This window comes from Athene noctua, chromosome 12, assembly GCF_965140245.1.
Source record: "Athene noctua chromosome 12, bAthNoc1.hap1.1, whole genome shotgun sequence".
Taxonomy (NCBI): Eukaryota; Metazoa; Chordata; class Aves; order Strigiformes; family Strigidae; genus Athene; species Athene noctua.
This window is the reverse complement of record NC_134048.1, coordinates 5,271,115-5,294,231: the sequence shown is the minus strand read 5'-3', so window position 1 is coordinate 5,294,231 and position 23,117 is coordinate 5,271,115. Positions and strand designations below refer to the sequence as shown.

At 45.6% G+C, this 23,117-nt stretch overlaps 1 protein-coding gene and 1 non-coding gene across 2 annotated transcripts; both read right to left on the bottom strand.

Moving 5' to 3' along the window:
* Positions 1–953: 953 nt before the first annotated feature.
* HSPA9 (heat shock protein family A (Hsp70) member 9) lies at positions 954–22,802 on the bottom strand. Its single transcript, XM_074915891.1, has 17 exons — positions 22,631–22,802; positions 21,524–21,582; positions 20,070–20,157; positions 19,775–19,956; positions 19,144–19,268; positions 17,570–17,643; positions 17,383–17,489; positions 16,412–16,574; positions 15,676–15,768; positions 13,793–14,002; positions 11,183–11,410; positions 10,276–10,380; positions 9,094–9,211; positions 6,669–6,763; positions 4,367–4,459; positions 2,537–2,677; positions 954–1,734 (listed from the first exon to the last, which is right to left on the bottom strand). The coding sequence occupies exons 1-17, from the start codon at positions 22,715–22,717 to the stop codon at positions 1,675–1,677; spliced, it is 2,028 nt and encodes a 675-aa protein (XP_074771992.1). The 5' UTR covers positions 22,718–22,802; the 3' UTR covers positions 954–1,674.
* On the bottom strand, positions 10,862–10,933 carry LOC141965286 (small nucleolar RNA SNORD63). The gene has a single exon (XR_012634447.1). It is a non-coding gene; the product is annotated as a small nucleolar RNA SNORD63 (small nucleolar RNA).
* Positions 22,803–23,117: the final 315 nt, after the last annotated feature.

The window sequence follows — 23,117 nt, the reverse complement described above, 5'->3', positions numbered from 1 at the left end:
ACTGCTTGGCCACTTGTGGAAGCCCCATATCCTCACAACTAGGCAGATGAAAGCCCCAGAGGCTGGCACACGGCACTGCACGCCGCCAGCCTCCTCAGACAGCCGCAGCAGTCAGGAGCCCGAGACCCCACTAACACCCCTGCTGAAGAAACGCACTGAATTTTGGGTTGGAAATCCCCAGCCCACCTGGAGTAAGGCAGCTTAACACTCCAAATTGCTGTTAAGAGCCCCCTGCACACTTGCCTCCCCCACCATGGCACACCCAGCGTCCTGCTGGCTGGGCACTTGTGGCTGCACCAGGGCCCTTCCTCACCACCTTCGACGCCCAGGCCAAAATGCTTCAGGCTCCCTCTCACTTAACAGATCGGTCGCTACTCTCTGTAAAGCTTTTTTCCCCTCTCCTCTGTCCACTTCAAGGGGCTAATCTGATTTACTCTGGAGTGGAAGCTGCTTCAGGCCTCCTCACTGAGACTACTGCAGAGCTCAGTGTCTGAAGGAGTGTCACCATCCCTTCCAGTCCCTAACTTAAAACATTCACAGCATCAGGATGTGTAGCCTTCCCCAATAGCTTATTTAGGAAACCAAATAGAATAAAATAGAAAAGGAGAAAGAAAGGAATGTATTGTAGCAAGGAGATTGCACCACCTTGGAAGACGTGGTTGCTCGAAGCAGGAGCCTGTTTGCGAAGGTTGGGCCCCAGCCCTGCCTGAAGGTGAAGTCCCACTGCTGCTGCAGATCACAGAAGGACTTCCCAGCACCTTGTGTGAGCACAGCAATGACTCTCCCAAGGGACGGGTACCTTCTGGATACCGCCACGTTCTTTTTGCATGTGAATGAAGAACAAATCCCAGAAAGCTGCTGCCACCACAGCTGGCTGACTGCTCCCCTGCCAGGAGCTCTCACAGGCAGTTAACACGCTCATGTTCTCCATCAAAGGCCAGGAGACCAAGAACTCCATGTTGGACACTTTTCAGCTTTTATTTTAAAAAAATCCAGAATGGATCCAATAACGGTTTTATTAAGGAAATTGTTTTACCATAAGCAGAGAACAGACACAGGATGGAGCAGAAGGCTCAAGCGAGCAAAGTATTTAACTTCCACATAGCCTCTTTCATGAGAAATAATGTTACAGCTAAATTTGAAGTAACCCCTCTCCTTCAGAGCAAGGGTACTAACGCAGCTGCAGATAAGGATGCTCTCCAGCAATATAACCAGCCTTGTCACTGCTGCTCACAAGCCTCATACCTGCTCACAAGCACTCAGATCCGCAAGGAGGGCCCATACAGGTGTTACTCTCCTCCCAGTTCCAGCAGGACTTCTATCTCCACCCTGCGATTTAGCGACACAGTTTCCAAACTTTGATATCAGATTTAGTACACCATTGTGTCAAGTATCAGAAATAAATGATCAGCGAGTCCCCAGGTGCCTCAGTCGAATACCACAGGGCCAAACACTTAGGTCTTTGTCTGGCATGAATTAACTTCCATCAAGTGACAATTTATCTAGCAGACACATCACTAAGTTTATACATTTAAGAATTTTATATATAGAATACTGCAAAAACACAGTAAGTCTGAATTCTGCCCACTGCTGCTCAGGAAGGTCCTTTCTCTCCCAAGCGTCAAGAAAATCCACCTCTTCTTCATACTCTAGTCAAGGCAAGACAGAGACTTCTTATTGCTTCTCTTCCTTCTGATCTCCTGGACTTCCAGAACCCTCTCGCTCGGAGGCCATCTGTGAAAGAGTTGGCTTATTAGTTGTAGCCTGTGAGAAGCGTTTTGTTGTTACATTTTTTCCTAGGTTAGCTGTAGACTGAAGAAACCCTTCCCTCAGTGAACAAGGTAATTGTTCACTGGAGAATGGAAACAATCTTCATCACTGCACGATGGCTACTAAGAGGGAGGAATTTTCCCATTATTTACGCTTTCCCAGTGTGTGTAATAAGCTTACATTGCAACACTGAACCTTTTCAGCCTGACAATGGAAAAGCAGCTTTCCACAGTAAGGAGAGCTCAGCACCATCAAGGTCACCTGGGCAGAGAGTGCCACTTCCATGCTGGGAGGCTTCCACAACTGCCAAGGCTTGAATGGGTGGACCTTTCCCTGGGAAGGAGACTGGGAAGAAAGTCCCAACGGCCCCACTAATTTTAGGCAGACTGAACAGGAAGCCTGTTTTACAATCATCTCTAAATTAAGTCCAGACATTACTTCTTTAGGCATTCTACACACCTAGCGGAAAGCCCTGTTCACGCTCTTGATGCTCCTTAGTATGAGCTTCCAGCACTTTCCCACGCAGTGCCCTTCAGAAACGTAACACACAGCCTGGGAGGAAGGCTACCTACGGCAGGATGGCTAAAATTCCATGCCTTCAACTCTACCCAATTTTCTACAGCTGCTCCTTCAGCAAGTGTCACTCAGAGGGAGCTGCACTGAGACCCAGTGCTACCTCCAAGTACAGCTCTTACCTACATATCTGGTGTCCTGACTCACCCCTTCCCATCTGAGGGCTGTCAAATGGAAATGACTGTGAACCTACCTTCTTGTACGCCATTTCAAAGAGCTTCAGGGAAGCCTGCTGCAGGCTGGTTGCTGCCTGTCTGATGTTTTCTCCTGTTTCAGTATCTTTACGAGCCAGAAGTTCCCTCATTTTAGCAATTTCTTCCTTCAATTTGTTGCACTGCAAATAAGTCACAAACAAACATGATGAAATCCTGCAATTTGTTCACTAAATCTCATTGCTGTCATTTAACCCACATATTGGCCACAGCAAAACTACCGCTTTTTTGCCAGAAGCCATGAAGTTAAGTCTCAAACTGAGCCACACAGTCTGCAGGGACCAGGACTGTGCTCCGCTCCCAATGGGCACCTGTCCACTTCACTAAACGTGCCACAATTGGCATTAATTGGTCCCCTTGTTTGCAGTCTCAGCAGAGGCGCCAAGGACAGAAAGCCCTGCAGAGACTGAAAAGCCCGCCAAGGACGAGAGCTGCTCTCCCTGGCACACCTCACCACTGAGTCAGTCACCTCAGGAGCCAGGGTAAAGGGAAAAGAAAGCTGGTTTTCATCTATATTTAAAGCACTGTCAGAAAGCCAACAAGTAAGGCTGTTCACCACGCTGTTTAATCCTTTTGTTGCACGTGGGAGAAGGAGCAGAGAGGCAAACCAAAGCAATGCGGTCTCATCGCAGCCCCTGTAGCCATCTGTCAAACCCTCCACACAGTCTGGCATTTCTCTGTCAGACTGGCAGGCTGTGGAGAGGCAGGCCCGGCAGAGCAAGGTTGCTGGGGGACAGCTGTGCCGGCAGCACGGGCTCAGCAGCCTCTGCGGGCAGAGTCCTCATTCAGACCCGCAGGAAGGAGAGGTGACCAACAACACCCGTGTCAGGCCACATCGCCACCCAAACAGCTTCTTCCAAGCACTACTACCCTCTTTCCTTTGGTATTCCCCCCTGAAAAAGTGACAGGGAACAGTCCCTGCAGGCAACAGGGATTTAGGCTCTCTGCTCCTGTGAGAGAAAACTCCAGTGATCATAATCCCAAACACAGAGTCAGCCAATATCCATCCTAGAGAGAGGAGCTGGGCTGAAAACCAGCATTTAAACTGATCAGAAGCTACTTACCAATCAATTATAATCTTGTTCCCTCAAACATCTCTCAGAGCCCCTAGGAGCTCTTTGATTCTGCTTCCGAGAGTTGTTAAACAGAAGACTGTTGAATCCATTTTAAACTTGGCTTTTGAAATCCATAATGCAGAAATTAAGCCATCACTTAGAGTGGTATGAAAAGCACTCTTTTGATACTAAATATCCACTTCACTCCAAATACAGAAGAAAAATGGGAGTTCAGCAGATACAGTAATTTTCAGTACTTCCCAAGTTCTTGGGTGCTGTTCATGTACTGCCGGGACTGCACAGCAGCTTTGCCTTTGTCCCTCTGCTAATACACTGGTAGGCACTGTTCATAACCTCTCACTTTTGAGCAAAACTCTGCTCTCACACAGGCCGCAGTACAGTTCTTATCAAATCACTGCAAGGCCAAGTCAAGGGCATAATTCATGCAGAAGCCTTTCATTAAGAGCTTCCCAGTCTCTCAGATCTTCAGTGACACTGAACTCACACTCTGAAATAGGATATTTGCTATTATCCAAGCCATGTTCTTCTAAGTATGTCCTTACATCCTCCCATCATCCCACTCAATCAAGTGCAAAACCCAGAAGAGTCGATGACTGTGCCATCTTTCCACAGCATGGAAACACACAGAGTTGGTGCTGCTGGCCAGAGCCAGCTACAAGTTAAGTGAGAAATTGAGCAAAGATTTATTAAGAAATCTTACCCTCCTTTACTGTTATGGGATCAGAAACTACCTACCTCATCCGCTGGCAGCTGATCCTTGAACTCCTCCATCTTAGACTCTGTATCATGGATGATGCCTTCAGCCATGTTTACAGCTTCCACGCGTTCCTGGGTAAGAGAGCTCGTAAGCACTTAGAGCATACAGCCCTGGTGACACCAGCTGTGCACCTATGAACTAGCAGCTGGCATCTCTTCCCCCAAACTACCAAACTCCATTCTAGTTGCCATCCAGGGTCCTTCCTTAATGGCAAGGAGGCAAGAAGAAATGGAAGCAAACCACTTCCAGATGTGCTCCTACACCAGAAAGCCCACTAGGCAGTCTCTGCAAGTCACTCCTCATGCTTTCACGCTCAAACTCACTTCCCTGGAAGGAGAAGCAACTAATGCTGGCCCACTGAAAAAGCCAGCAACTGCAGAGACAGCACAGGGCTCTGCTCTGCTCCTCGGGAAAGCAACAGAGCTTTTGGAAAGTATTCTTAAGCCTCTTCAGCAACAAGGGCACTAGAGATAACTAAAATGCTGGGTTCTTTTACTCATGTCCCCTTATTACAAAATGCTTGTAACATCTCAGCAGTGGAAAAATCCTTCTGTGCTAGGTAAGAAATGCCCATTCCTAAACATTACTGTTGCAAAGGCAAGAGGACAGGGTAGGCTGCAAGTACAGAGGAGCAGTACTCTTGCTGAGATGTAATTCAGTTGCAGTGTCAACACGAACCATCTCACCAGCAACAGTCTCTGGAACATCCAGCCTCTCCATCTGAAAGAACAACCTACCTGAACAAGGGTGTGATAATATTCTCAGGAGACTAACCACTTACAGTGGAAAGCTGATGAAAAATAATTTTGTTTCTACACTATGTCTTCACTCGTAGTGGGCTGTCCAAGTTCACAGCAGGATGCTGAGTCCAGCAGAGTGGTAACTGTTTACACACTCACGATACTTCCATGGCAATAAAACCATGATCAGAAAGGTGTAATGAGGGAATTCTGACAATTACAGTTATGTAGGTCAAGTAAAGAGAAGCGTTACTTAAGAAAGTAACCTAATCTGATAGGTCACTGGACAGAGATGAGTCCCACTACAACAGGGAGGAACTTATTCAGCAATTTAAGATCCAAAGTAAGGCAACAGGAAAAAGTTTTCAGTTCAGCCTCTTCAAACACTAGGCCACCATCATTTAAACAGTGGGACTCAGACCAAGGTCTTTAAAGGTTATCCATCTAACTTACAAATGCTAATAAGCCAATGCTTCGTGTCTTTAGAGGTTCTGAGGCAAGGCAATGCTGCTTCACATTAATTTATTCGATGCATTTCCCCCTTCAGCCCTCTTCTGATCCCTTTGCTACCGAGGGTGAGATGTTACAGCACTGCCTGAACACCCAAGACAGGTTTCTACAGACTAGAGAACACCAAGTGAATCAATTCAGTGTGCCAGTCTCAGCAAATCACTAAACATATGCTGGTCCTGCATCTCAGAGCAGGCCAGTACTGTGTCTGCTTGAAAATCAACACTCTATATTTAGTAGTGTAATTCATTAGTACTACCCTCATTAAACCAATTAGTTTCAACCACTGATCCTATTTATATCACAGATTCAGTCACTCAACCATGGCAAATGTCATTTTTTTCCTGGCAAAGTCAGTGAGGTTTTCCAACACCTCCTGACGGCTTCACCTGCGCTGAGGGCAAATACTGTGCTCAGATGAATGTAGCATTCTAGATGCCACAGTGAGACTTTAAGCACTATGGAAAGCAACTTCCCACTTACGAAGGAAGAAGCTTTGCTTGGCAGGTTCTATAAATTAAGCTTTAGATTAAACCCAGAGAAAGTAGGTTAAATACCCCCATACTGCCTCCATTTAAATGGAACATGACTGTGAGAACCCAGCTGCAGCAGGCTAGCTTCAAATAAACAGCCCAGATAACAGGCAGGTGAACAGCAAAGAGCACTGATGACAAAAAGCATAACCAGACTTGCAAAGCTGTTTGTCATGAGTAATAGGTAGGCAAGTTTGCTTACTGTTGCCTCTGTGTCCCAGAAATTCTTCAGGGAGGAATTAAAATGCTAGTCAGAGGGCAAGTTACTGAACCCAAACCCAAAATCCAAACGCCTCTGCATACACCTTCTTGCAACTCTGGAGTGTAAACTGAATATAAGGAAGCAAGCAGATATTCCAGGTAACAGCACAAGCAAACAGCTCAAGACCACACAGACAAAACTGGCAGTTCCTTCAAAGGTGGGCACAGTTAAGAGCCCAGAACAGCAATAACCAGCAGGTACGTGACTAGCGAGGACACCATCATGATCACATTACCTTTCTTCGCCTGTCTTCCTCTGCATATTTCTCTGCATTCTTCACCATGTTCTCAATTTCATCTTTGCTAAGGCCACCAGAAGACTGGATAACAACTGCATTAGAGAAGAAGCATTAATAATGAACATGCTCTCATCCTTGAGGAAAGGAGAATATTATCTCCCAAACCCTTTCAACGGCAGCAGCCTTGGTCAGGGAGTCTGCACCTGTGAAGACCCCGTGGGCAGTACAAAGACAGCCAGTCTTTGAAGAGGCAGTGATGATGCTGGCAAGATAAAAGCCTGATATCTTAGATCTATGAGCTCCCCAGACCTGCCAGACACTTCCTGTCCACTGGTCTACAAGTCATTTTTACTATTCTTCAGTTACTCCTGGAAACATGAGGACACAAAGACCCCAAACCAAAGAGGCATTCCAGCAGGTTAAAAACACAAAATGAAAAAAACAGCAAAAACCCAATTGAAAAAAAATCTAAACAGAAGGATTCATTTTACCAGGGCAGAGATTCCTTTCACTGTTGGAAAGCAGCCCAGGCTGGTAGCAGAATAAGACAATATGACAAGATTCTACAGGTAGGGTCCTGAAGGTCCTCTGTTCTTCTCCATTTGTGCAAAAAAGCCCAAAATTACAGCCCAGGCATAAGCTAGTTCTGCAGTAAAGCATAATTTCATTGGGAAAGAGAGGACCAATATCCTGGATTTTGCAAAGTTAAAAAAAAAAAAAAAAAAGGTATGCTAGGATTCTCATAGTAAATTTTCTACGCCGTATCTGTCTGGAGCACAATACAGAACTCTAAACAGAGACACACGTGTCCCTTGGATGCAGACGTGGTATGAGGGGCTCAGCTTTACAATTAGGACCATGCTTGCATACAGATAGGCAGCTAAAAAATTCTAGTTGCCTATTAGCAGGAGACATTTACTCAGAGCTAGAAGGCTGAAGGCCACACAGGGAAAGTCTACAAGGAAATCAAAGGAACAAGCAGTGTGCTTTTGGAAACAAATCTTCATTAAAAGGCAAGCAGTACGGTGAAGACCGGCATATACCTTCAAGTTGCAAACAAAGTTAACAGTATTTGTCTTAACTGGAGCACGCATTTGATTGCTCAAGTAAGTGGTTGTCTCCAAGAAACAACTGAAGGGCAGTACAGAGGCTTTCCAGTTAGCAGCACAAAAGAGATCTATTTTATATCAGGGGAATCTGTAAATGCTTCAAATTAATTTTCTGAGCCCACAACAGAGCTTCAGAAAAATGTCAACTGTGTCGTTAATTACCCCAGAACACCAGGCCTAACACTTCACTGCATTACAGAGATATACTGACAGCTTGAAGTCCCCAAGCCTCCTGCCATTTAGAGATATTTCCAGCCTAAATGGATGCAAATGAATAAGGTAGTTTCACAAAATACCTGCTGCTTCAAAATACTTGAATTGTGAGACCTTTGTAACGGAGTAATTAGAAACGAAACAGGGTCTTGGCACAGGGCTGATCTGTTCAGCTGTACATGACATGCCTGGGATTCTGCAAAAATCTTCCTAATTTGATTTCTCCCTTAGAAGCTGGCACCTTCACGCGGGCAGCCTCAAACAGACAGCAATCTCTTCGTGTGTTAGCAGAGGGCACTCGCAAAGGAGAAGCACACCCAGGAGCACAGGTCAAGAACAACTCTACAAGATGCTGGATTCCCAAACCCGAGTTTCTATCCCTTCAGGGTAACATAGGGTGCAATGTCACTGCTCTGAGCTCTCGGCGACACAGGACACCCCTATAAAGCAGAGGAGCACTGCTCCACAAACACCTGTGAGCCCTCAGCCAACCTATATGTCCAACAGCTCTCTGGGGACTGAGGCATGGCTGATACATACAGGAAACCCCAGGAAACAGCTGCTGAAATGCTGCTGTGGCCATCACAGCAGACTGCAAGATCAGGAAAGGACTGTCATACAGTGCAAGATTACTTGGAACATGGTAAAACCCTGCCAGTGAGGGCTTCCTTGACCTTGGCATAGGCAGATGCTTCATTTCTACCTGATGTGCAAGGAGTGAGCATCCATTGTTGGCAGTGTCTGTCACCAGGCTAACAGAGAGGGTGGAGTGCTATGTGTTTACACAAACTTTATGTCCTTAAAATGATGCTACAGGTCAGTTGTCAATTCTCCCTACTTCATTTTGCAGTAACTGTTTGCCCTCCTTTCCAGAGGAGGCACTTAGGCTGATGACTTCAACTGCATCTATGCCGCACCGGCAACAGATTGCTTGTGTCATCCTTACTCTTGATCAAGGAAGATGCTGCACACTCCCCATGCCTTGGCTGTTGGATGCTCATCAAGGCAGCACTGGAGTCACCTCAGTGCTGTGTGTGTTATGGCACCACCACTGCTCCACCCTTCCCCCTCGCCCCATGGGGGCATCCCAGAGCACTTACTTTGCTGTTCGCGCCCGGTGCCTTTATCCTTGGCTGACACGTGAACGATGCCGTTCGCATCAATGTCAAAAGTGACCTCAATCTGGGGCACTCCACGTGGCGCCGGAGGAATCCCAACCTGAGAACGAGAAGTGCTTGGCCATCAGCTCCTACACAGACATGAGCTCAGGGTACATTGTTGGGCATGTTATCTTGGTGATCTGTCAGTTGAATCAACCCTTAACTAAGCCTCACAGCCAAGTCCTCGAAATACCTCTTGGTACCATGAGGTAAATTAGTAGTATCTTGACAGATTTAACAGGATACAGATTTTTACCCAGGACAAGTGCACAGAAACCATGAGAGGTCGTATCCAAGTTTGGTTTCTGCTTTATTGCTAAACAAGCCACCATGGATGTGGACATGGCAGGATGCTCGATTTCCTCAGTTCTGGACATAACTCGACTGCACTGGCTACCTCTGAGGCTACCATTTTAAGAGAGTGGCAGGCAGTACAATTTCCTTCAAAAGTACAAGAGAAAGGCAGAGCCCTTCCTTTCAGTGGGACTCTTCCTAGGAACAGCAAGTTTGGACAAATAATTGTAACAGTGACACACTTTGACAGCACAGACCAAGACAATTCTGTGCAGGGAGCTGGTTAGGCAACCACATGCTGCACACATGAACCCCTGCAGCTCATCCGTGCTTCAGTAAGCAGGGCAGTTCCACGGGCATCCACAGAAAAAGCTTGAAACTGTGTGCTCGAAAGTGTTGCCCTAGGGACTACAGGCATCATGGACCCTGCTCCAAGACCTGTCTTTGCAACACCAGAGGAAAGGCCAGCATTCAGGTTATCTGCTGCACGGGCTGGTACTACTGAGCTCTTTTAGCTCTCTGTGCCCAGAAGTAAGGCAGCGCTTTTAGGTGACCAGGCCCTAAAGGTGCAGCAGCCCCTGTGCCACAGAAGTCTGCTTAGAAACATCGAGCTCCTCAAATGCTGGTTGCTCCCCTGCCACTGAAAGGCTGTCCCAGAATCAGGCTGTTCCTTTATAAACTGCTCTTTTACTACAAATAGGGTCAAATGTCTTCTGTAAGATGACTCCCCCTCAACACTACCTTCAGGGGTCAACTGAAATGGAGAAGGTTTTAAACTTCTCAAAGAAGGTCAAGTCTAAGGTCATGAATACTGAGTAGCCAACATACCAATGTGAACTGGCCAAGAAGTTTGTTGTCACTAGCCATCTCTCTCTCTCCCTGGCATACTTTAATCTCCACTTGAGTTTGCCCATCAGCAGCTGTAGAAAACACCTGTGGAAAAGGAACAGAAGGTTACTGGATAGCCAGTAAACTGCAACACGTGAACTGATGCAGTTACAAGCTGACTAAACAAGAATAAAGAGAAGCCACTTAAAAAAAGATAGAGAATCATTAAATGCTGGTTGTTCCCCTGTTCCTCTAACAAAACAGTAAGGCACCAAGACTAGCAACAGCCAGGCTCACCAGCATCTTGTCCTAAATGCACCTGAGCACACTAAAACTGGCAGTGCCATGCCAGCAGCAGGCTAACAGCCACATGACCCGGAACATCTCCCTCTGAAGCAGCACAGCTCCTGCCCCAACACCATGCCCCAGACAGAACAAATGTTATCAGTAAGAGCACACAGTAGCAAACCCAGACAAGACAAAGTGAAAGAAAGGATCACACCCAAGTCTACTAGGGCCTTACACAGGAAAAAACCCAATCCCTTTCAAGGCATGCAAACCAAGAAAGGTGGTCTCAGACAGGTGTGGTGCTCAGTTACAGAAAGTCTCCACACAATTCTTCTTCAGAATGATGTGTTGACAGTTAACATCACAGCACATGCACTGCAATCCAGACCAGGCCACAAACATCCTGGGGTATCTTGGCACACATTAACTCAACTTACCTCCCCTCTTGGGCACACTAAAAATCAACAGATACTCAGTGGCTGACATTAAACCTGATTTCTACGCTGCTTTTCCTTGCCAGATGAGGAGACAAGACTTATCTACTGGCATGCTTTGGGTAGCCTTCACTGGGTGTTTGAGACCACCACAAAAGACCCACCCATCTAGAGTCAATTTGTACCTGGCTCTTCTTAGTTGGTATGGTAGTATTTCTGTTGATGAGCTTTGTGAAGACACCTCCCAGTGTCTCAATCCCCAAGGAGAGGGGAGTTACATCCAGCAGCAGCACATCAGTAACATCACCAGCTAACACGCCACCTTGAATAGCTGCACCAATAGCAACAGCTTCGTCAGGATTAACTGCTTTGCTAGGAGCACGGCCAAACAAATCCTGTACAGTCTGCTGCACCTGAATGGAGAGAAAGCACAGCTCATATGCAGAGTGAACCATTACTGCCCAGTGCTGTGGCCACACAAACACGCCAGCCTTGGCTACAGGTTTGTATCTTCATGCTCCTGCTGCTGTGTAACCCTGTGGCATGACAGGAATACTAAATTTCACATTTGTGACTGCTCTCCAATTCCCCGTCTTCCACACACCCTCTCCAATGCACTTGCTTCAGTCTAGAAAACCCCTCCTCTGAAGGCTTTCTTGCAATTAAGTCTGCCAGCTCCAAGTCAACCTTCATCACTCCTTTCATGTAGCCCAATCATATTCAGAAGGGAAAGCTCCATGCTTATCGAGCAGGAGTCAAGGACAAGCCAACACTGGGCACAACACAGCTGTCAAGGATGGTACAACTGTGGAGGCAGAACACAGGGAAGGTAAAAAAAAAATCCAGAGCAGGACAGTTCATCTTGTTTATGTGTCTTAAGGAAAAAGTCTGAACTGTTTGAGTACAGTATTTTTAAACTCTTTAACAGGCTGTTTTACCCAGAAGTAGATTTGCTATGTCAGCTGACAATCTGATCTGCCTTACTAGCTTTTCACTGCTCCGCCCTTTCAGAAGGATGTGCTCATGATGGCAACAGACTTACTGCTTAAGTATCCAGACTAGAAAACAGTACGGTACCTGCACCAGAGCACAGCCCAGAGTCCACCCCTCTGCCTTGCAAGAGAAGGGTGTGGGATTTGGTTCCTCCTCTCCGAGTGAGTAAGCTGCCTCGGCACACATCCACCCAGGTGAGCGTGATGTGCCTGGAAAACTGTGCTGTAAGCACATGTCCAACTCCTCTGCACTTAAGCCAAGAGATGTCTGCTGGGAGTGTTCATTACAGAGGAAGACACTTTGTATGAGCATATAATTAAGTGCAAGTCTTTCCCTCTGGAGGCATATTTTACAGTACAAAAGAGACATTACTCCTAACCACCCACTGTACATTTCCTGGAACACTGGCCACGTGAGTGCTCCAAAGGCAGCATGTTCCCTCCTAGCAGGGTGAAGTGAACCCAGCAACGTACACGAGAGAAGGCTGTGTGCTGCGTGTAACATACCAGCATCGACCCCAGAGCCAGAGCTGTAAATATAGCCATGCAGGAAAGCACTGTGTAAGCTCAAAGCCACAGATGCTGGGGGTTATAATTAGGGGTAAAAAAGTAAAAATAATACAAACATAAAATCAGTATTTAAGTACTGTCTTCCACCCCTAAAGGACACATAACGTGTCAGGAAGGGCTTCCCCACTTCTAAAAGTGTTTTTCATCACTTCCTAGGTAGCTAACCATACCATTTACCCAGCTGGAACAACAGGGCCTTTGGGAAGGTACAGCACAGTTACTCTACTTGAGCTTTGGCCAGAGCAGCAGCTTCTGTTTATCTTGTTCCTCTGGCTCCCCTGCCTGGGTGACCTTCTGCACACACCACTATCACCCCCAACCAGCAGGCTCATCTCACACAGGGAGAAAACACCACACCCTCCCCCCCAATCAGTCCCAAGCAGGACCATGTACTATCTTAGAAAGGACCTGCAAATCACAAATCTTAACAGCAAACGAACAGTCCAAGCCTGACTGATTCCTATGAAATGAGATTTTGATGATCTCTATAGAAAGGTACAAGCTGTACCCTTGAAGGGAGCAGAGTACATACATGTTCAGCTCTGACTTCAGGGGAGCTAAGCAGGAGTCTGCCCTGCTATGAACAAGAATAGTAAATTACCAGCAGACAGCACCTTATCTGCAAGACTGTGCATGTCAGCAGAGCAAGCTTCTAAGTTGCCTGCTGGTATTTATCACCACAGAACACAAGGGCCAGGTATTAGGTAATGAGTGCTTGAAACAGCCCATTAAATATCCTTGACAACACTCAGCCTCAAACAAGCCAAATACACACAACCAGCAGGTAACAGAGCCATTCTGCTTGTGCAGTTTCTTCACAGCTAGCTGTAAGCGCCCTACACAGGGGAGGAAATCCACTGGAAGGCAAAGATTACTGATAGGTTATTGCCACTGAAGTCCACAAGAGAAATCACCCTGTGTATCTGAACAATGCTGCTTACATTCAGTCCACGTTGGAAAGCTGAGTTTTCAACTCCCGATACCTCCCACTTATCTTTGTAAAGTGCAACCCAGTTACAGCCCTCAGACCCAAGCTGAGCTAACTGAACAGGATAAGAGTCCCTTGCCACTGCTTTCATGTGACTACTCAGCACATCTGCTCCGCTCCTGCGGCCTTCAGCAGCTGGAGCTCTGAACTTATCAGACTCCCAACTTTTCTGTTACAGATCACCCTTGACAGAAAGCCCTGGGTATCTGGGCCAGCTTCGGCTGTAACAGGAACTTATCTCATACCTTTGGCATTCTGGTCATGCCACCGACAAGGATGACTTCACCAATGTCGCTCTTGCTGACTTCAGCATCCTGCATGGCCTTCTGGCATGGTGCTACCGTCCTCTTGATCAGATCAGCTACAATGCCCTCAAACTGCGAGCGACTCAGCTTCATGTTCAAGTGCTTTGGTCCAGAGGCATCCATAGTAAGGTATGGCAAGTTAATATCAGTCTGCAGCACAGAAACAGACACTGAGTAAAAAACATTAATGGAAAATAAGGCAGCTACATACAGGTTTCAGATCAAGTTACAGGTTCTGTTCTGCCTGTACTGAAGCATCTATGTGCCTGTTCACTCTGCAGCCCAGTCTTTAAGTGGCAGTAGGCATACTGCTATGTTTGACATTTCAGTTGAGAGAGAAAATTATTTTGTTACACACCTCATGGTTATCAGTTAAGTTCCAATTTTAATATTGTGTCATTTTGAGGTCTTTTCTTGTTAAGACACAATTTAATTGCTATCATAGCCAGGAGGTAAGAACTGAAACATTGGAAGTGACAACCTTAATCCTCTTCCTTTAGCACAACAGAAAAGAAAGTCCAGAGTTCTGAAAGATTCTGCCATATGATTAACATTTCATACAAGGTAAGCTACTCGAAGGAAATACCTCATGACTGTTTTCTAAATGCAAACAACTCATATTAAACAGCCAGCACACTGTCATTTAACACAAAGTTCATCTGTGCAAGGGACCATAATCCCCACTTTTCATGGCTATTTGTGAATGATCTTACAAATTTGCATGCTGGATTTTTAAAGCAAATCTTATACTGAAACCATCTTGTTCAAGTGCTGAGTCATGCTGACATCAAAAGATACTACAAATCAAAGCAATAAAAACATGAATGCTTTAAGCTCTAGAGATTTAAGTTTATACAACAAGAACTAAACCCATGTGGCTAGAAGTGTGTATTCACTTTATAAATAGCATAGTCAAAAATATTACGGGAAAATAGGGCCAAAAGCAAGTTGTCTTCCTTTCACTGCTAAAGAGTTAAGGAATTCAGTTTCTTCTGGTATAAACAGACTGTATTTGCCAACTCTTGAGCTAGTAAAACAGAGCCTGCTATGTCTCTGGCAGAACTATGCATCCATTGTGACTGGCCTAAACTCCTTGCTATGAGCTCCCCACTGGCCAACAAAAAGACCACCATCAAACCCCCCCCCCCGTTTATTCAGAACCTAGAAACTGGCAGAGTCCCCATTTCAATTACTATATAATGGACCTTAATTTCACTTAGGCAAGACTATTACACCCCCAAATTGTTGCTTCTCCAGCTCCTTATTCAGTAGGGAATAAAGGATATGCTTGAATGAATTAATATACAAAGCAGACGGAAAAATGCAAGGGTGTATATGTCACCCATTGTCTAGACAACTCTTCTATAGGTGAATAAGTAACGATCCTTTAGAAAAATTATTTATTAATTAGCCATTTCAGTGGAATGAACAGCACCAAGGTTTTGGAACTGCTTGCAAAAAGCTGCAAGTGCTTGCAGTAACCCAGCAGTACTAGCTGCAGCTAAATTCCCCGATGTCCATCATACTTCTGAAATACGTAAGTTGGAAACAAGGTCACATTCCCTGCAAGATGAGAAAACATGGTGCCAGAAGAAAGGCAAAACCCAGCACCCACTAACATTCCTGGATTCTGACAACTAAGTGTGCTCCTAAACAGTCTACCCTGCTCAAGGACTTTGCTGAAGTAATGCCATTTGGTTACACAGAATCTTGCTCTGCCACAAGAAAAAAGCAGCAATTTCATAGAGCTCTGTCAACAAAAGTAATGCAAACCTCAGCATATTACAATGTTTTACTGGACTGCTTTGAACCCAGCCACCTACCTGCACAGATGATGAAAGCTCACACTTTGCCTTCTCTGATGCTTCTCTCACCCTTTGAAGGGCCATATTGTCTTTAGTCAGGTCCACGCCCATCTAAGCAACAAACAATACAGGTTAACAGACTCAGCTTTTGCACAGGAGTCATGGAGAGCTCTTCTGCACTGCAGTTCACCTTCCTATCACTCTTGACTGCAAAATGCTTGTAGAGATACAGGCTGATATGTGCACTTCTGCTCACCTCTCTCACTTCTGGCAAATGTATTTAGCATTTCAAAAACATTTGCTAGCCCTCTCTGCTCTAGCAGTGATGATACAGTAAGTTACAGATCAAAGCCTGGAAAAGCTGCTGCATCACAGAATATAAAGGCAAGACTGAATTAGCAAAGGAGATGGAATGACGTTGCAGTTTCATATGCATCTGTGCTGACACGTTCAATGAGACCACAGATTTTTAGTATTAAAAGTAAGCAGACTATGTATAGGGTAGTCCTGTTACACTAGAGGGAAAAAGAAGCCCTGCCAGTCTGTGTCTTCCAGGAGAGGTGCAGTCCACCTCAAAAAAACAAATTTAAGAACTGGAAGCCAGGCTAACACATGTTTAACACTCTCAAATTTCAGCTGTGCCATAGATTACAAACCAAGTCCTAACAATTTAAGGAAATTCCCATTCTTCTGTAAGTTAAGCGAGGTAGAAAAACAGTGTCACACAAGATTGAATTCTGATGAGATACCTTACCTCTCTCTTGAACTCTTTAACAATATACTGTAGCAAAGCCTGGTCGAAATCTTCTCCACCTAAGAAAGTGTCACCATTGGTGGACTTCACCTCAAAGACTCCCTTCTGGATTTCCAAAATGGAAATATCAAAAGTGCCACCACCCAAATCGTAGACTGCGATACTACAAGGACAGATGCAGAAAAACATTACTTCCTAGACATTGTGTGGCTCAAAAATCACTCTCCTCAGGAGATGAAGTGTGAAGAATTCATGTCACTGTCCACAAAATTTAAAAGCTTCTCTCTAAAGACAGTAAACAAAGTGCACAGCGTGCACATTTCTTGAGCACTGTGAGTCCACATGGAAGTCTTCTCCGAAAAATGTGCTACACGATGCTTAACCTTGCCCATTATTTCAGAGGGCAGTTTTTCTTTCTTCAAAAAAACCCCCCACTCACATCCAATGACAAGGGCAGGGACACCAGAACCATTATGAAACACATTTTTCAAAACGTGTGACTTTCATAGCACTATAATCTACATCAGAAATACAAATCTGTAACAACCCCCCTGCGTTTACATAACCACCCTTGACAGAAGGTTGAATACAGTCAGGGAAGAAGACGCAGACTGTGGACATGAGGCACCAAATCTCAGTGTGTCTCCTGGGCTACAGTTCAGCACCAGCAGCCACAGGCTCTCACCCAGCTGTCCTTATCCACACCCATCACTGCTACCAGGAAGGTAATTACATTGACACTCAGCTTTGATAATTAAGTTGTAGCTCCAAGTTATGGACTCACTTTCTTTAACAAATATGGCTGGCACAGAACAGGGGTGACATTACATAGCACTGACTCACAGCTGTAAATCTATTTTGGCAGAATTCCAACCAACGATTTTAAAAAACAGAAAGCAGAAGAGGCATTTACAAAGCAAATTACGGTATGCTTCTTTAAGAGAGGGTAGGTATTATGAACAGGCACTTACACTTTGTCTTCAGACTTGTCCAGACCATAGGCAAGTGCAGCTGCGGTTGGTTCATTAATCACCCTCAAAACATTCAAGCCAGCAATCTGCCCAGCATCTTTTGTAGCCTGAGGAAAAAAGAGGAAGAGTGCTGACTACTGAAACTAAATACAATTTATAAGCCCAAAAAATCTTACAGCTTGAATACCTGTCTCTGAGAATCATTGAAGTAAGCAGGGACTGTGATCACAGCATTCTTTGCTGAATGTCCCAGGTAATTTTCTGGAAAAAAAGAGAAGACAAAACAGAAAGTTATGCTTAGAAGATAAGAATACCATAAAGTTGTTGTTATGTAGTTTGAAATAATTTTCCTGAACTAAGAACAGAAGAGTCTCACTGCTCAAGAACTTGCTGCTTTCTGGGAAGATGCAGAGGGGGCTGTGCAGAATTCAAGTCCTTCATGGAATAGTCTGTGGACATCTGACAGAACAGCAAAGCACCTCCATGATTTAATCACTGCCTGGATGCCACTAGTGAGGAAAAATTAATCCAAGAGCTTAATTTGCCGTTTTAGTGTCTGAGACTGAAGTTGTTTACCATTTCTTTGGAGCATGCAACATGTGATGCACTTAAAACTGACTCATTTTCATCCTGTTTATAGACCCTGCTGATGGTAACATTTATACAGTATAAATACTGTATATAACTTTATAAGCATTTGAGACAGCAAGTCAAGAAAAATATGTATTGCAGCCTAATTTAAGGTCATAAACGTCTCCGAAAAAGAAGAAGGATGTTATCAAAAGCAGATTCAGAACTGTTAAAAATAAGAATGTGCACGATGTGGTGAGAATGCACAGATAGGACTTATGCCTATGCTTTAGCAGTGCACAGACTTTACACACTGCATTATTCTGTGCTGCCTGCAAAGAAAGATTGTTCCATAGTTGAACTCATGTAGCATCCAGGCCAAAAGCCATCAGACCTACAGGAAGCAGACCCCTGCTCAAGGCAGAGGAACACCATCCTCATGAGTAAATCAGATTCATCACACTTAGATGTTCACATACCACATACTCATATTTTAGTCTTGGGTGGAAAGCTTTAGTGTCAAAAAAAACCAAACAGCTTTGGATGAAGCTTCAGTAACAACCTTTAGTTCTGGCCCCCAAACACTTATCACTGGATGCACCACCTTTACCAAACAAGGCTGTGGGAAACAACTACTGACTATTAGCTCTATGTATTATAGTCTAAAAACACATTAGAAATTGAAAAGAAAAAAAATATTTCTCCAGGCCAAAGGATATTTTCCCCTAGTGGGGATTTAAAGTCACCACCAGCTAAGAAGATATTAATTCAGCCTAAAAACCAGGTCCCTTCAACACTCCCTTTCTTGCTATGTACCTAGTAGGTAAGAACAAAGCCCCTCAAAAGCCTGGCTGCCACAGCCCCTGCTCAGCTGCAGCCAGGGAGGCACAGGGACTGCAGCTTACAAGGAAAGGGGCTCCCCCTTCTGAGTAAGCATGCATTCAATTCAATTCAAACTGAGCATCAACTCAATCACTATTCCATTTTGGTAAGAGTGTATTTGAAATAAAGCACTAATACCAAAGCTCCAAGATTGAGGGAGGCACTGATCTTCCTAACTGCCCACCACTGTACCCTTCCACAGTCTGCCCCACATAAGGGCCTGCTATACAGGGATTCCCCTCCCTCCCCATGTCATGGCCCAGCACCAAGGTCACACTTGCGGACACAGACTGCACAAACTGTACCAACCTGCAGTTTCCTTCATCTTCATTAGTACGAAGGCACCGATCTGGCTTGGAGAATAGAGTTTCCCATGAGCCTCTACCCAGGCGTCACCGTTGGAGGCACGGACAATTTTAAATGGAACATTCTTACTAAAAAACAGAAGTATTCCACACTCAAATTTCTGTATCAGCATACAGCACAAAACCCTACAATTAGCATCAGCAGATGAACACACCCAAGTTCTAGACAAAAAATACTGAACTTGCCAACATCAGCCTCAGAACCAGGGAGTCTCAGAATTTCAAATATACTTCTGCTTTTAATCAGCTACATCATTTAATCGTAAGCCTTAGGTATGATCATACAGCTTTAATTATAAACGCCCTCAAGAATGAGAAAAGCCTTCATTGGTAGATGCTGACCATTCTGTACAGCATCAGCAAGGCTTTTTTAATTCTTATCCAAAAACCTTAGTATGATCAGCAACTGATGGAGCAAAATACAGCCTGGCCCCCAGAATATAAGCAATCACACCCTGAGACATGAGGGCATAGCTACTTCAGCCAAGAGAGTTGTATTTTAAAATGTCATGCTACACAGTGTTATATTTTTCGCATCCCTGCTGGTAGTGGAATTGCTCTCCACCCTCACTCACATATCCTTCTTCACTTCAGAGTCGTCAAAGCGCCGCCCGATGAGGCGCTTGGTGGCGTAGAAGGTGTTGTGTGGGTTGGTCACCGCCTGCCGCTTTGCCGGCATTCCCACCAAGCGCTCCCCATCCGCTGTAAATGCCACAACTGAAGGGGTTGTCCTGGCGCCTTCGGAGTTTTCCAGCACCTGTGTAAAAAATGTAACAGGGTGCCGTCAAAAAGCACTGCCTCCAAGAATGCTAGTTTGGACATTCCACTTCTAATAACGTTACTGCAAGCTGACATTCATTTTTTACTCACTTTTGCTTGTTTTCCTTCCATGACTGCCACGCAGGAGTTTGTTGTACCCAAATCAATTCCAATAACGGCACCTTTAATTGCTTCTGAGCTGTAAAGCATATTATGAGAAAAATAAAATTACCACTAAAGGAAAATAACTGAACAGCAAAAAAACCTTTCTATCCTGAAGACAGGATAAAGTGGTTTTTCACTAGATGCTGAAGCAAATACACACTGTAATCTGACCTAAGGTGTTCTCTGACTCTTACACTGGAATATAACCTTATGCCTCTGTGTTCAATCAGATCACTTATAGGCAAATGCTCACTTGTTTAAGTAACTGTATAAAATATTATTCTTCCCCAGAGTAATCTGTACTACATATATTCTCAACATCTCTTAAGATTCTGACATAAAACAAAGTCATAACTAATTCTGTCCCTACACAGACAGGACTTGTTTTGGGTTACCTTTGACCTTCACACTTGTTTTAAAACATCCACCCAGAGTCAAAACGCTAATAATAAATTGGTTTATTTATCATTGATTAGCACAAAGAATACACAACGATAAAAAAATACTCAACCTACGCAGGGTTCTCTGAGCCAGAGATAACTTTTTGATCCTGAGGAGCAACAAATTAATTCTGGAATGGAAGTTGTTCTTACACAAGACAAATCTGAACCTCCTCCTTTGTAGGAAGGGTGTCTTACCCCTTTCAAGGCTAGAGCGAACTCCTGTATCATACCTTTGCGTTATAAACAAAGTCATGTTCTGGGATGGAGAAAGCATCCTGAGGGCAGAGCAGGACCATGTTTATTCCCAGGCTATCACCCTCTCTCTCCAAGGTGCTAAGTTGCTCTAACTCCACATCAAATAACATAAAGTGGTGATCTTGGAAACGTGCAACTGCTCGGTTTCTCTGTGCTAACCAGAACTGGGCAGTTTTCCTAACACAAACACATTTCCCATTCTGTGTCCTGAATCAGCATCAACCACAAAACATCTGACAAAGTTACACAACTAACTGCTACTCTCTACCCATTATCTTCCAACAAGAAAAACAAATGATTAAAATGCATGAGCCATTTGAAATAAACTTTATCTGTAGTGAAATGGAGCCCTGCATCACTCTTGTTTCATGCCAGCGTAAAACAATTTGTCCCATCAACGTTTGGGGTATTTTTTTGTTTGTTTTGTATTTTGGTTTGGGTTTCTTTTGTTTGTTTTAAATCAAACAAATCTCAATGATCCACATTTTGTTGATGCTACTGTTGGTGGGAAAACAGGGGAAGAACAGTTCCCCTGAAAAAAACAAAAGAAAGAAACAGTCTTAGAAAAGTTACACGCATAGGTTCTGGTTTTATCTTGCTGGCTTTACTCCATCAGTCCACCTGTGACTCCATAATCAGTTGTGGAGGAGAGTAGATATAAATCTCAAACGGCCAAACATGAAAAAACAAGGAAATACTTACGCATATTTTCTGCTGGATGCTGCTCTGAGAACATTTTGACTGAGGCCATTCCAGAATGTCTATAAAATGAAGACATTCTAATGAAAATTCAGTTTTAAACATTAAGTGATCTTCAAGTCAAGACTTTCAAAGGTAAACAACTTCGGAAGCAACACAGTCCTTCTACAACGTTTTATTTTCAAAAATTTTAAGTGCAAGCTAAGGGAGAATTTGAGAAAGATTCAGAATACCATCAGAAACTAACTACTACACTTCCTCATCTGGAATAACCTTGATCTCTGTTACCAAAATAAAGCTGTTTCCCTCACAAAACAGTCTACAAATATACCACCAGGCAAAAGACATTTCAGCAATTAACTCTGAAATTTCAGCTTTGAATGAACAGCAGCAGATAAACATTAACTCCATTTCTCCAAGCTTTATGCGTGGTCAGCAGCAAATGACCTACTACATCCCTCGAAGAATCTGCAGTCGAGATTTTACAGTGACTCTTTAAACCTTCTGCAGTGGCCGTAACTCTGAGCATGCAAGTCAGTATCTTGGAGAAGCCCAAAAGCATTACTCCTTTTTCTGAGAGCGAGATTTAAATAAAACATCTTAAAGAGAAGCAGGACCACACCAAGACAGGAATATTTTGCTAACTCTTCGAGAACCTGGCCTAGCCGCGCCCCGTGCGCGGGTAAGGGTGAAGGGCCGGGAGGGAGCAGGCCGGCCCCGCGTCCGGATCCGAGGCCTGCTCGGGGCTGCGGGGCCTGGCGCCCGTGCCCGCTCACAAACCGCCGTCCCGTCCCGCCCCATCTCCGCTATCATTTTCAGACGGTGGGTGAGGAATTGTCCAATCTCACGACAAACTTCCCTGAAAACAGGCCCCGGCACGCGGAGCGCGCTCCCGGTGCGCCCTCCCCACCGGCTGCCGCTACGCCCCACGCTCCGATTCACAGTTTTCCCAATAAAATCTCCCCAGTACTGAGACACCCCAAGGGCCAGCGGCCCGGGCCCGGCGCCGCCGGGGTCGTCCCTCGGACGCTGAGAGCGCCCCCCCGGCCTCCCGCCATGCCCCCCCGGCCTCCCCTCGTCCCTCGGCGGCCCCGGCCGCCCCCCGCGCACCTGCGCCAGCCCGGGGGGCGCGGGAGCGGGCGCGGCGCGCGGCAGGAGCAGAGGGAGGCGCGCGGCGGCGCGGCTGGCGCTGAGCATGGCGGGGCGGCGGCGGACCGGGCCGGCGGCGGAACGAGGGTGCGCGCGGTGCCGCGGCTCTTCTGGAAACCTCCACCCACGTGGGCCGCGGGGGGGTGAGATTGCGCCGCAGGACCCCCGGCGCGGGCTGTCGCGGCGACCGCCTGATCCTCCCGCTCCTTTCGGCGCTCCGCTCGGACACCAACACCCGGAGAGCGGCTGCGCGCTGCCTTTGTGAGACCGTGAGAGAGCTCGCTACCTCGGCCGGCGGGGACTCGGGCGAGAAACGGGCGCCGAAGAGGCCGAGTGCACACCGGCACAGCTCAGGACAGCCCGGGTCCTGCGGGCGGCCGCGCACTCAAGGTCGGACAGGATAAAGCGCAGAGCGATTGCAGCGGCCTTGCGTCAGGACGGGCGGCGC